Here is a 15,033-nt window from a genome sequence, read left to right as displayed (position 1 = left end):
ACGAAAACAATAGTCCCTCAGGGACAAAGCCCCTTTGGACTAAAAAAAGGACCAACTGGAGAATTTCATAGCAGACTTTACTATAAGGTCTGGCAGCTCATTACTTTTTATCTTTACCCATCACAGAATCTAATAGTAGAGAATTTGGTACCCACATCTCTAAGTTTAGATATTATTGAACAAATTCTGCAGCAACAGAATTTTGGGTCTCAGAAAAAAATGTTTTAAAGCTTTCAGTGTACTAAGCGAATCAGCCCACATTATGCACTTTCTCCTATTAAATACACAGTAAGCATCATGCAGGCCTCGAATCACAAATGACACTCCAACATGACAAACTGTTTTTGAACCACCTGTGTACATTGATTGAAATGCAACTACCATATTTATATCTGTGCTTAATAAAATATTACTTATATATTATCTCATTAATTTTTCTTTTATCAAGATAATGGAAAATACACAGGAGCTGAAATTCTCAGTTATCCTGAGGCAGGATTTCAAGATGTTTTATGGTTTGGATCTTCAAATCAGAAGACATGTATTTTTCTGTCAGTGGCTGTGTTCCTTTATTACTGAGGGAACAGAGGAACACAGACAGGCTATACTGCAAATAATAGGTTTAACAGTCATCAAGCATACAGAGACTAGGATGGTAAGGTTGCGACATCATACTAAAAAAGTGTTGAAGAAATATCTGTTCATGTCTTCATTAAAATGATGATTCTAAGCAACAAGCATACATGGGAGATGATTTGAAAAATCAAGATCAAATATACAGAGCCTGATGATGAACAGAATCTAGTTTCAACAAAACACAAGACTGCACCATTCCATAAATGACAGCCATAAATTAGAACAATGAGTACCATATAAATGTGGAACAACAAATCATGCTCTGCACCTCAGGAGGAAAGTAAAGCAAGATTGTAAAGAGGGAGAAAGGCAGTCAATGACTTTGGCCAGGCTAGATAATGTCAGGCCAGGACTTTCAGAAGATTTAAGAATATTTTTTCTTCAAGTAAAGGAAAAGTGCAAGGAAAACCAGCTTTTGTTCAAACATCATTTTTAAGAACTTCACTTCAGATGCAACTGGAATGACCCTTCAAGGTGAATCTCAGGATGAAGATTTCACTTTCTGAAAAAAATGCCCGATAGCAGTTTTTCATTTTGAAAACAAAAATTCATGTTCTTTGACCATACCTGAATCCTGTTAAAAATTATATGCAATTATCTCTCAGCAATACTACATATCTGGACTCTAGCATCTTATATGGAGGTCATCAACATACGTAGGTTGATCCAAAAAAAAAGTTTACAAGCAGAAGCATTTGAAATGTAATAATTGTGGAGTGAATATTTCCACCCAGGATGGTTGACAGATGGCGCTAGTTGTCCTACAGTGGTTCTACGAGTAAGTAGCGTCAGTACGCAGACACTTAAGAGCGACAGTAATGGCATGACGTCTAGAAAAGTGGTCTCGCATAGAGGTGCAAGCTGTAATTCGATTCTTATGGGCTAAGAATGTGGCTGCATCCGAAATTCACAGACAAATCGTTGAGGTATATGGAGACAAAAGTAGCAAAATGGTGTCATTCTTATTAAGCGGGCAGGGAGCATGTGGAAAACTGCAATATACAAGCGAGCAGCCATCCAAGTTCTTCAAAAACGGATATCAACATGGCACGTGTTGAAGAAATCATCCAAAGGGATCGACGAGTAACCGTGCGTGAGATTGCCTCACAATTGGACCTGAGTTATGGTAACGTTCAACGTATCGTAACCAATGAGTTGCGATATTCCAAAGTTTGTGCCTGCTGGGTGCCACGTGCATTGTCTGCGGAGCATAAGGCCACTCTAATGATGTGCAGCCTCACATTTCTTCAGCGATACCATTCAGACAACCAACACTTCATTGATCGCATCGTTACCAGTGATGGAACATGGCTTCATCACCCCCACATCCAAAAGAGCCACGATGGAGTGGAAACACGCTGGATCACCGATGAGGAAGAAGTTTAAGGTCACACCCTCTGCCGCTAAAATGATGGCAACCGTTTTCTAGGATACGACTGGTGTTATCCTAATCGAGTATTTGGAGCGTGGCCATACCATTAAGGCTGATTGTTATGATCAACCATAACGAAATTGAGTAAAGCCATCCTACACAAACGGCCTGGATTACTGAGCAAAGGCGTCATTCTTCTGCATGACAATGCCAGGCTCCATACAGCTCGGCAGACTCAGGAATTGCTGCAAAGGTTCAAGTGGGAGGTCTGGAATCACCCCCCATACAGCCCTGATTTGGCTCCAAGTGACTATTTCATTTTTCCGGCGTTGAAGCGATACTTATCCGGAACACGGTTCACCTCAGACGATGCAGTGAAAACAGCTGCCGAGAAATGGCTCAAAGAGCATGGCCCTGAATACTACCAAGACAGGATAAACAAGTTGGTCGAACGTTCTCACAAATGCCTAAACAGGTTTGGCGACTATGTAGAAAAGTGAAGGTCAGATGTGTCTCTTGATTCCCATTTGTATCTTGTTTCTATTGTTAATAAATACTTTTTCATTTGCCTTGTAAACTTTTTTTTTTGGATCACTCTCATAATGATCCTGAAATAGCTACAGAAAGTTCATTCAGAACAGAATTTATTTTTAAACTGAACAGCAAGACAAAGCAGACTTTAAATTTGACTTTAAAGAATTGATCGATTACTCGAAGAAAAGGTACTGCAATATTTCAAAACTGACATACCTAGACTTTAGTTATACATATGTGTCTACAACAAAACTCCCCTTAATTCAAATATCATTACGTGGCTCTGAGATAGAAGAGCCAAGGGTAATCCGAATTTTCTCACAGCACAGCACTGGTGTCGAAGGAACAAGATTGATCGCCACCCAAGGCAAACAGTGAAAAATGAACACCACACAGTTATTTTCTTTATGGTGAAAAATCTGCAAGTAAACTTAATGTTGGGAATGGATTTCTTGGCTGTGGGTGCAAAAATTAATTTTCAAGATGCTACTGTGCAAATGGATATGAATAAGCTGTTGGAAAAAGAAATCCAGCCACCAGCTTTGAATTTAAAGAAACTGAATACGGACGAGACAGCTGAAGCAGTTGCTAAGAAAATTTTCAAATTTATTTAATGAGGCACCACGGTTGCCTGAAGTGGTAAATCACACAATAGAAACTAGGAACACTTCCCACCAAGCAAAAACCTACCACTATAAGATCAAGGAAGAAATAATAAAACAACATATTGTAGAAATTCTAAAGAATAAAATTATAGTCCCCATAAATAGTCCATACATTAGCCCTGTAGTATTATGCCAAGCAAAAAATTAAGAAATGCTGAAAGAATTTTGCTATCCTATTTAATTTTCTGTAGTCAATAACACAGCATTTTGCTATTACCTATAGAAAACTAAATAGTATAATAAAATATCTGGTTTATCCCTTACCAATAATTGAGGAAATAGTTAGGAAAATCAAATCCGCGAAATACGTGATGACACTAGACCTCTCCTCATCAGATATATAAGAAACCAGAAGATATACCAAAAACTGCACTTATTACCAAATCAGAAGTTAATGCTTTACTTGGAATGCTATCTGGCTTACATGGAGCATCTGCCATGTTTTAAAAAGACATGAATATTATTCTAAGACCTGTCCTCGCGAAATCTATGTTTATTTACTTAGCCGATATAATAGTTACTAGTGAGACAATAGACGAAAACATTTGGGATTTACAAGAAATGTTTCTACTTCTAAGAGAAGCAGGTTTAAAGGTGAATGCGGACAAATGAAAATTCAGACCTGGGCTATACAATATCTCAAATGGGAATCAAGACAAATGATTCTAAAATTAGAGCAATAAAAAAATTACCCTAATCTAGAAAAAAAAACCATTGACATCATTTTTGGGCTTGTGCTTTCATTATTAGGGTTGTAGAGTCGGAGTTAGAGTCATAGAGTCGGAATCGGAGTTGGGCAGATTTTGGGGTAAAAGGAGCCGGAGTCTCTAAAAACAGGTTTACTCCGACTCCAAATCCAGTTTTTGTTGGACAGTTTGAAATGAAATTAAAATGAATTGAAAAAAATTAATGACAAGCTGAGTTATTATTTTTATTTATGGACTGTATACATTAATAAAGAGTTATTTTCTATTTTATTGACATATTAAGAAATAAATATAAGGATGGGTGTGATATTTGCCATTAGTAATTAAACTGATTCATTTAGTTATAAATCTCATTGGTAAATTTACGTAAGCAGCAATAGAAGCCAGCACTCCTAAAATTGATGTCATTCTTAGGAAACGAGCAGGAAAAGGAGCAATTATTGATCAAGCAACACAATAAGGAAGTACATATTTGATGATAAAGAGCTTTTAGAATTAAGAACTTGTTTTGAAGAAATAGATAATGCTAATGTTTCACTGACAGAAAAACTGTGGAGTGATCTTGCAGAATTGGAAACTCTTCTTTCTACACCATATATAGCCACAAAAAAGCTGCAATATGAAGAATTGACAGGAGACAAGAATGGAAGAATGGGATGTTTGTTCTTTCTGAAATGGTAGGTTTATTGCAGAAGGAATCATTTCTTCAATAAAGAAAAGAGAAACTAGTCTGCTAGACAATGAGATCTTGCTGAGTTCAATATATGTAGATCTGAAACATTGAATTTTCTTGGATGACGAACAAATTAAAAAGGCAAAGAAAGTCATCTATGAGCTTTCATTAAGAATGAAATTATACTCAGAAGAATTAGAGAATTCGAATCAGGATAGGAAACTGCAAACATTGCAATTGAGTCTCTATCATCCTCTTCTAGTGATGAATTAAATTTTAAGAAATATTTTTGGATAATATTGAAAAGGCAAGGGCAAAGCGAATGAAATAAAGAACCAAGAACCTTTAGATATAAAAACGAAAAAATAAAAACAAGATTTCTACACGGCCTTTGAAGAAATAGAGAAATATGATTGCGCTTGCAAGACACCTCTTTTAGAACTTTAAAAATTCTACCCTGAAAAGTTAAAAGAAGTAGCCCTAACAGTAACAACTCTTCCTCCTACTCAAGTTAGTGTGGAAAGACTCTACTCAGCTCTGAAGTTTATCAAATCGGATCCATAGGCCTCCAACAAAGAAGATCTTGCCGAAGCTATACTGTTTCTTAGAAACAACTAATGCCAGTTTTTCTATTTCATAATAAATGATAATTAATATAAATAATTTGCTATGCTATCAGTTTTTTTCCCTGTAGCATCTATTACTTTATATTAAAAAATAAGCTGTAACCCATACACATATATGAGGGAGTCGGAGTCTGTCATTTACCCTACTGTCTCCACAGCCCTGCTCATTACAGCACTTTCATAAAATATTTTGCTCATAGCAGAACAATTATTAAACTTCTAGGGGGGAAAAATGCAGGTTCACCTGGTTGGCAGAAGAAATAAAACATTCGAAAGACTTAAAGCAGCATTAATTCAAGCTCCCATCATGAAATTTCCTGAAACAGATGGTAAATTACAAATCTTCGCACATGCATTGGATTTTGTAATAGGAGCTGTAATTATGCAAAACAGCAGTTAATTGCATATTTTAGCAAGACATTAAATCCAACTCAAATTATATCACTATCTAAAAGGGAAATGCTAGCAGTCCTTTTTGTGGTACAGAAATTTCAAGTGTACTTTGGGAAGGCACCATATCGGTTCACCTAGACTCGTACAATGCGCTTCAATTAAAATAATATTAAACAATGAAAAACAATTCCTACGTCAAATTTTTCAGGTTACATGTTCAGGGCTTCGCATACAATGTTTTAGGATGGCTCCTTATCGATCATAGTCGTACAGGCAGGTGAAGGGAAAGTTAGTTAAAATTATCTGCAGCTAGGCAAAAAATTAACACAAGCTTTGGGATGACTGTGTGAACAAACTCTTTATTTGCCTTTAAGATGGCCAAACATCATATGATTTGGAAGACATCACGTGAACTATTTCTTCGCACAAAGTTAATTATGCCCCTAAATATATGTATATATTTTTCAAGTCTGAGGAATTTAAGATGATAGACATTCAGAAATTACTGAACGAGGCAGTTAAAATTTGGATTTGGTAAGGACAAAACAAAAGCATTATGACAAGAAAAGGCTAGAAGTTGGTTCTAAGGTGGGAGATAAAGTGATGAAAATTAAACCAGAAGGAAATGTAGGAAGTTTCTAAGTTCAAAGGACCATTTTTGATTGAGCAAAGGACAGAAACAGTGGTATTTATGAAAGGTCAAAATGGTGAAAGCACCAATGCAAATCTCAATCAGATGAAGCGCTATTATGAGCATGCTGATATGCCACTGCAAACAAAGATTTTGCGGAAATCACAAATGTACACAAATCACAATGAAGGGCCATCTAGAAATGCAGCAGGTACATTATGAACATCCGGAGTACACAGGTTCATAAAGAAAGCGAAAGAAGGCCGGAAATGGTGAAAAGAGAAGAAAAACTAACCAACAAGTCTGAAAACCAAGAAGTCTGAAAAAAAAAAACAGGCCAAAAAGATAGAACAGAAACTTGTCAAAATGGCAAAGAAAAGTGCAAAGATACCAAAGATATGGCAACCAGTTGAGGAATCAGCAGTGACCATTGGAAGTTAACAAACATGAAGCCCATTCACAAAATAGCTTTGCAACAATGGGAAGAGTTCAGGGCAATAAAGCCAGAATTTGCATGGCAAGCAACTGATGGAGGATGAGCCAGGACAATAGTGAAGTTCCAGGCGAATCAAAGGAGGTTTTCAATGGTACCTCAAGTAGCAAGAAAGTGGCTGCATACACCAAAACTCCCACAGGCCTAGAGGAAATCCAAATGAGTAAGAGTCAATACCCAGAAGTGCAAACTACCAATTGACGAACCAAGAAATCAATGGCCCAGATAGAAACTACAGATTCATCAAATGATTTTATGTCTTTTGCAACAGTTGCCAGGTATGTTGAGTTTTGCTTTAAGGCAGGAGATCTTAGATTTTATTCAGCAAGAAGTTCTCCAATTAGTTTTTAGTAAAATATGATACTGTTATTTTAGTTCAAAAGACTATTAAGAAAATTTGGCACATTTGCAGAACAGATATTAACAAATTATGTACACTGTAAAACAAAGTGCAAACTAGGTAATCTTTTAAATGTAAATGAAATTTAAATGCTTTTCCATGAAATATGTTCTGATACCATGGAGGATAAAATTTAATGTACGAGCTCGCAAATGATAATGATTTCAAATAAAGTAAAAGAGACCGGTAAAGTAAAAGAGACCATAGTGAATTTAAGTGGTTAAAAAATAGGCTCTCCATTCAATACATAAGTTTTAATGAAAATTAAGCTTAGAACATTTTAGAACATTAGATACAGTTTAAAATAGGATGTCCTTGAAGTCTAGTATATCTAAGTTATTATCATGCAAGATTTCAGTTAGCAGGCAGTTTGTTGAAACCTTTGTACATTTTCACATGTACTGGCATACATTACAATGATCAACAGCAAGAAGAAAAACATATATACATATATATATATTTTTTTTAATGGAAGTTGAAATCTATAAATTTCAAATGTGTTTTTGCTAAAATATTTTTTTCTTCCAGATGCCTATAAGAAGATGAGTATGAACTAAATTGAGATGACACTAAGTTCTGTATAACCAAATTGACACTTCTATAACAATTTTTATTTAGTTTTACACATTTAACTCCGTGATCATAAAAGTTGGCTCATGTTGTAGGTTTAACCTTAGCAAAGTCATTAATTACTTAAATTCTTATGGGGAAAAATGTAGTGAATTTTATGTTAATTAACCAATTATTTATAATATCAGCCTTTATTATAACTTCATCTTTCCATATTCCTCACCAGAACATGAATCACCAGTATTTAAACTGAAGTTTTTGAGATTTTAAGATAGAGCATGTTTCTGGCATCACGTGCACACTATTAGTTTCCTTCCAGGTCTGATAGTTGTCATTAATCTGATAGTTAATTGATAGTTGATTTATCTATTTAGATCAGTCACCTCCACTGGTAGATTATAATGTTGCACAAGAAAGTGACTGCCTTTGTGTTCTAAATTCTGTTTAAATAAAAAGGATAATTTTTAACCTTCTCATGATTTTGTCATTGTTTCAGACATAGCAATAATTTGCTTCAATTCGATTAGGGTTATTGGATTAATTAACTTTACCAGATAAAGAAAAAACTTAAAAAGAAGTTGAAAGTTATTCTTCCTCTAGCAAAACACACAAATACTGGAAGATGGTCATTATCATAAGGATTCCTTTGTACACAAGAAGTATAAGGGCAAGATGGTGACATAGAGGAAGAACAGCATGAGAGATCCTTAAAAAAAAGAGTGGTGGAAGTAATTGTATTATTTAGCAAGCAAAGGCCATGGTTTGAAATTGTTTGCTCAGTTTGAATTCTGTTTATTCTTACTTCTGTATAATGAATTATGGCTATTGAAATTTACAATTTAAAAAAAAAAAAAAAAAAAAAAAAGGTTTAAGTAGCTCTTCTATAAATAAGGGCATCCAGGCTTCATACACATTTCTGAACACGAAAATTAAGTACTTTTAAAGACGATTAATGAAAAAATTAAGAACCTTTGAGCAAATGGGAACTGAGTAAATTCAATTAAAAATATTATCTGTGCCTGAACTTCACTTTAGTAATGCCATACTAAAAATAAAATATATCCGTAAGTAGAATGCATTATTATTAAAAATGAATTAATTAACATAATTATTAATAAGTCTCAGAATAAAAGAAACTTTATAAAATTTATCAGGTAGAATTAAATATTTTACACTTTTAATAATTGGACATCAGTGTAGAGGTTTAGTAAATAGCAAGTAGATTTTATGTCAAGCAAAATAGGTTAAAATGAGAAGTAAGATCATAATAAGCATGATTCATAGCAAAAGACTACATGTTGTCACCACTGTTGCTTGCCTAGAGAGACATGCTGGTTAGAATAAACCTGAGCGGCCTGATGTAGGTATGGTTGGCAAGTTTTGAAAGTTAATCGAGCTCTGTCTGATGCAGTTAGTGTCGTAGCTTCGTGTCAAGTTTTACGGGTTGTAACCCACTTAAGCCACTAAAGCACCAGAGGTGATAATTTGTTTTGTATTATTTTAAGTCTCACTAGATGGAAAAAAAAAAAAAAAAAAAAAAAACAAGTTTTACATTAATTTTTACATTTTAGTGTTTTATCTTGTGATTACAGTAAGGATTAATGAAATGCAACAACTCGCTTTATACAGAGATAATTTTTAAGGGTAAGCAGTTAGTTGAAAATAATTAAATTAGGTAGTTAGCTATCCCTAGTTATTAAATAGAAATGGAAAATTATAGTAAAGGCTGAAATTATAAACAACTGGGTAATTTACATAATAATAATTGTACAGATCTTTGAAGAAAAATTTTATGTATTCATTTCTTTCTTCAACATGTTTGCTTTTCATCTTGAAAATTTTGGATTTAATAAAGCGTTTCTGTTATTCTAAAAAAACTAAATGCATTTTGAGTGTATAAAAAATCTGTTAATTTTACTTCTTTAGTAATATGAACATTCATACAAAATATGACGAATATATAGTAATATATAGGGCCGGATACAGAGATGATATGGCAGAATTTTTAGAATTTAGTGACACACTGAGCAACAAAATCTAGAAACGGCAAAATTTTTAGAATTTATAGGAGGCATTGAAATCAGAATTTAGAAAGGCACTATGCAGCATAATTTAGGATCCACAGAGACTGCTTAAGGTGGGAAAATGCCTAGCCCCAGCCTATGCATGATGCATTAAGATATATGAAACTTTTAAATTGTCAGTTTTCTTTATTAATAAACAAAATCCATTTCTATAATGCCTGCCCATGTGATAAGATTTGAGGCATTTTTGCTATTTTCCATGTTTGTGTCTCGTGAACAGTAGAGAAAATAAAGGAAAGATAAACATGTTAAGAAAATGACTTCTAGTATCAAAAGCAAACCATTCAAATATTATGTTTTCATTGTTCTTCCAAACATTCTCCCAAAAAGTAAGAAATTCAACACACTCTTTCTTTAAAATACATCCTTTATGTGTTAATACCATTTGGTCATATTTTTCTGGAATCTTCTAGAATTGTGGGTCTATAAATCTTGCCTTCAAATCCTTCTAAACTTTCCAAGCTGTAATAACTAAAATCTTAAAGAAAAATTATCCCTACTAATTCTGTACGAGCAAAAAGCCACAAATATTTTTGGGGCAGGGAAACACCAGAGGGAAAAAGTATAAAATTAATTTTATACAGAAAACTGATGCATATACTGAGAATTCTGAATATTTTGAGAACAATTAAATGGGAAAAACTCTTACCATGAAAAACTTAAAACGACATTTTTAATTAATAATATAGCTAATTTTGCCTTCACTAAGAACTTTTTCATATATTGTGCCCTACATATATTGTGCATTACACCTTATTTTTTAAATTCAAAATATTGCATACTAAGTTGCCAAAACGAAATTTTACAATATGACAGTGAAAAATAAAAATGTTTTATTTTAAAGTTATTTTTCCAATATAATTTCAATATATTACAATTGTTTTAATGGAATTTCATCAATGTTACAATGTTTAAAACAAAATCGTCAAAAAATTTCCAGTTCTCGGAATTAAGAATTTTCTATAGAAGCTGATGTTAAAATTGCCAAAGAACTGCTTAAAAACAGAATTCACATCCCCAAAAGTGAAAAGTTGTTTAATAACTCTTCATCAGAAAAAAATTAAATAATTTTGAAATGCTTATGTTTCACTTCTTGCTTAGAAACTCGAGTATCCCACCATTTATATTAGAAATAGAAACAAATTATAATCCATTCACCCATTCAAAAGATAACTATATATGTCAGTGAATCGGAAAATATATATATATATGTCTCCAAAATGCTAATTCACACTCAAAATGGAAGTCGTAAAAATAGACAATAATTTCAGATGATTAAAATTAAGCACCTTCTGCCAATTTTGGCTGAAATTAAGGACTTTAAGCACAAAAAATCGATTCCAAAAAACCTAAGGACTCTTAAGGACTGTACGAACCCTAGCATCCTAGTCTTGCTGATCTTCGTAGGCATACAAATTGACTGAAATCAATTTTCTGACACTAAGCTGTACTGAAACAGTTTGAAGGAAAGTAGTCAATGTGATGCATTAGATGAATGGTGAAGAAAGTGACACAGAGGTTATTGAAAACGAAAAAATTTCGATTGACAAATTAGTCGGTATTCTCGACTTAGCAATTATAGGACTTGAACAGCGGAACTTTGTAACTGAACAAGAAATTATGTCTGTTTATAGAATTAAAGAGAGAGTATTATCACATAAAACGAAGCAACTTAAACAACTTACATTTAAAGAAATGTTTAATAAAGTAAACAAATAAATAATTAAGCTTTTTCATTTTGTAAGTTTTGATACCCTTTAGATCATAATTGTTCTTTATTTTGTAAATTACGGTTTCATATTTTTAATTTTATAATTTCTGCATGCCATCTTACCAGATTTTAAATGATTATCTATAATCCGGAATCGCCGAAGTCCCGATGAGTCCGGATTAACGACTTCTGACTGTACAATATTTTCATATTCATTTTAATTTTACCCATCTTTAACTTTCCGAAATTATGGTTAATTTATCCAAAGATATGTCATATTTTATTATCAAAATGAATTTATAAAAGACATACATTCATTCTTATCAATTTAAATTAATGGCTAAGATTAATGTTAAAAACTGGATATTTTCATATTAAAACATTAATTAGAATTCTTACAGAGATAAAAATGTTATGCTACAGAATTATGGTAATGTGTACACACACACACACACACACACATATATATACAGTGGTACCTCGGCATACTTTAATTCGTTCCGTAACCTTGCTCGTATCTCAAAGCAATTTTCTCCATTGAAATTAATTGAAATGCCATTAACCCATTCCAGCTTCCAAAACACCACCTCAGTTGTTTTTGTTAAGTGTGTTTGAATAAGACAAATGTATTTACAAGAAGAAACATTTATTTATAAATAACAAATACATACTCTATAAAAACATAATTAAAAGAAAAAGTGAAGTGCTTACGGAAGCACTTAATTTTCATCACTGGTCTTCGCTTTTTACGTTACGCTTAGCTCATTTTCACCTGCAGATCGTTTAAAAAAACTGTCCAAGTAGGTTTGTTTCTTCCTCCCTTTCAGGATATTGCGGAAATGAGTTAGGCAAATTTCGTTGAACAACTCCGATACACGACCAGTTGCAACTTTTTCGGGGTGGTTTTTATCCACGAACTCTACAATTTTCTCCTACATTCCCAAGATCTCCTTTATATCTCTTATAGGTATAACCTCCTCTGGCCCCTCTTCAAAACTAATTTTTTGTTGAACCACCGTATGCTGCTGCGAATGTACATCGTGTAACTCCTCGGTTGTCAGCTCCTGAGACTGTTCCTCGACGAGTTTGTTCACATCTCTCTCATCCACCTCCAGACCCATAGATTTTCCCAGAGAAACAGGTGTACAACTTCTTAGAATTAGAAATCACTTACTGATCGATGGGCTGCAGGATAGGAGTGGTGTTGGGTGGTAGGTAGAGAACCTTCATAAACTTGAACTCTTCCGAGTAAATCATCTTCGAGATTTGGTAGGTGAGCAGGGGCATTGTCGAGGACGAGAAGGTTGTTTTACTGTAGATATTTTTTAACAGAAGGGCAAAACACCAGGTTTATCTACTCCACAAAGAATTTCCTGGTAACCCACGCCTTGGGGTTTGCCCTCCACATAACTGGCAGTTTTTCTTTTAAAATCTTATCTGACTTAAAGGTTCTTGGATTTTCTGAATGGTTTACTAGCAGAGGCTTGATTTTGCAGTCGCCACTCGCATTGGCGCAAAGTGCTAGAGTTAATCTATCCTTCATGGGTTTGTGACCTGGCATTGTCTTCTCTGCTGTTATGCAAGTTCTATTCGGTATCCTTTTCGAGAAAAGCCCTGTCTCGTCACAGTTGAAAACTTGCTGGGGAATGTATCCTTTGGCTTCTATCAGTTTGAAAAATCTTTTGATGTAAACCTCAGCTGCCTTCACATCCGAACTTGCTGCCTCACCATGCTTGACGACAAAGTGAATGCCGATCCTTTTCCTAAAGTTGTCAAACCAGCCCTGACTGGCTTTAAACAAGTCTTCCGATTCCTCGTTTGTGGAAGTGTGTGGAATCTGCTTCAGCAAATCACCATAAATTGCTCGTACCTTTTCACATATGATGCTTTGTGTTAAGGTTCCTCCTTGAAGCTGCTTCTCTGTCACCCACACCATCAATAGTTTCTCCATCTTTTCATGGAGAGAGGTCCGGAGCTTAGAAATTATTGTAACGCCCTTAGCTGGCGTTATAACCTTTATCAACTCCTTCTGTTTAAGCACAGTACACATCATTGATGTGCTACACCTGTACATCCTCGCCAAGTCAATTACTCGCACACCTTGCTCATGTTTTTGTACGATTTTACGCTTTAATTCAATAGATATCATATTCTTCTTCGGAACCATGGTTATAAAAATTAATGTGATAATGTTTTGTAAATGTACAAAAAGCAAAAAAAGGCGAAACCAACTTATTAAAAATGCTTCGAAAACGAGGGAAACAAGCACACAGACTGAGGTTTAGTCTGAAGTGGGGGAAACTGTTAGATGCTGCACACAACACCAACATGCGTGCGCATGTTGCGGTCATGTGCAACGGTGTAGTGTGGGATTCCTCGTATCTCAAATCTTGCTCTCATCTCAAAGCAAAATATCGCTCGCTTGGCGGCTCGTATCTCGAAACACTTGTATATTAGGGCACTCATATATCGAGGTACCACTGTATATATATATGCACACATGCTCGCACACACACACATATATATATATATTAGCATACAGAACAATCACAATTACAGAATATATACAAAAAAAAAGATTACAAATATACAGGATTTACCAAGTTTGGATACTTCGGATCTGAGAACATAAAAAAGCTGAAATTCTAGCTGTATTCAGACCAAAATCACCCTTGTATACACAGACATAAAACAAAATTAAATACAAATGTTAACTGATTAAACATTCTGAACATATCAAATAAAATTTAAGATGAAAAAATTCTCTGAAAATGCCTACAGATGGAAAACAGAATTTGCACAACTTTAATTAATTCAATGAATTTAATTTATTGCCAAGTAATATTTTCCTTAGTAAAGCGTAAAAATTAGAAACAGCAGATTAGTGAATTACTGAGGAAGCTGGTGTCTGTTTTGCTCAAAAAAGTACAAACTGTCATTTAATAAAACAAAACCTAATTAATCTATACTCCTATTTTTAAGTATTAATTACGGGAAGAGTCAAAGTAAAATATAATAATGCAAGAACCTCGCACATTTATGCAAAAATGATGCTCTACTTTCACTCTTAAACCTGAAAATACTTTTGTTAAGCCATTTCTTTCAAACATAGAGCCTTTTCCTTCAAAACTGAATTTTAAGAACTTTTTTGTTTCATGTGCTGGTATTAGATTTACTAGAAATGTTTCCGTTAAAATTTATTTTTGCCATATGGTATACAATTATAAACAAATATAAAATTTTAATTTAATTCTTTCTAAACATAAAATTATATTAATAACAAAATTTTACAACCTGAAGAAATTTTTAACATTAATTTTGTATACCTTCATTAGGTCTTTGATGATAAGATGCACTGATCTCAGTCATCTGATGAAGTAATGCATCCATGTTAAAGGTTTCGGGTGCATGTCTTTCAGCTTCATTTGCATCATAAAGAAATTCTTTCACCAACTGAAAAAAGAAATTGTATTTAACATTTTATTTACCGACATAAGGAAATGCTTTTATTATGGAAAAATAAACTAAATGTACATTA

The 15,033-nt window shown here is 33.8% G+C and overlaps 1 protein-coding gene across 2 annotated transcripts in view; it reads right to left on the bottom strand.

The window, feature by feature from the left end:
- The window catches only part of LOC118198978 (peroxisomal targeting signal 1 receptor-like), a 159,956-nt gene that overhangs the window by 85,097 nt on the left and 59,826 nt on the right, over positions 1 to 15,033 (bottom strand). For both annotated transcript variants that reach the window (XM_085827671.1, XM_085827670.1), the window contains exon 4: positions 14,822 to 14,948. In XM_085827671.1, coding sequence (XP_085683797.1) covers positions 14,822 to 14,948 — 127 coding nt within the window. The remainder of the gene's footprint in view (positions 1 to 14,821; positions 14,949 to 15,033) is intronic.

The sequence above is a fragment of the Stegodyphus dumicola genome, chromosome 12, assembly GCF_044657685.1.
Source record: "Stegodyphus dumicola isolate Sdum_Otavi_A_Nest chromosome 12, ASM4465768v1".
Taxonomy (NCBI): domain Eukaryota; kingdom Metazoa; phylum Arthropoda; class Arachnida; order Araneae; family Eresidae; genus Stegodyphus; species Stegodyphus dumicola.
Note: the sequence above shows the minus strand (reverse complement) of the source record. Positions and strands in the feature narration are given on the sequence as shown.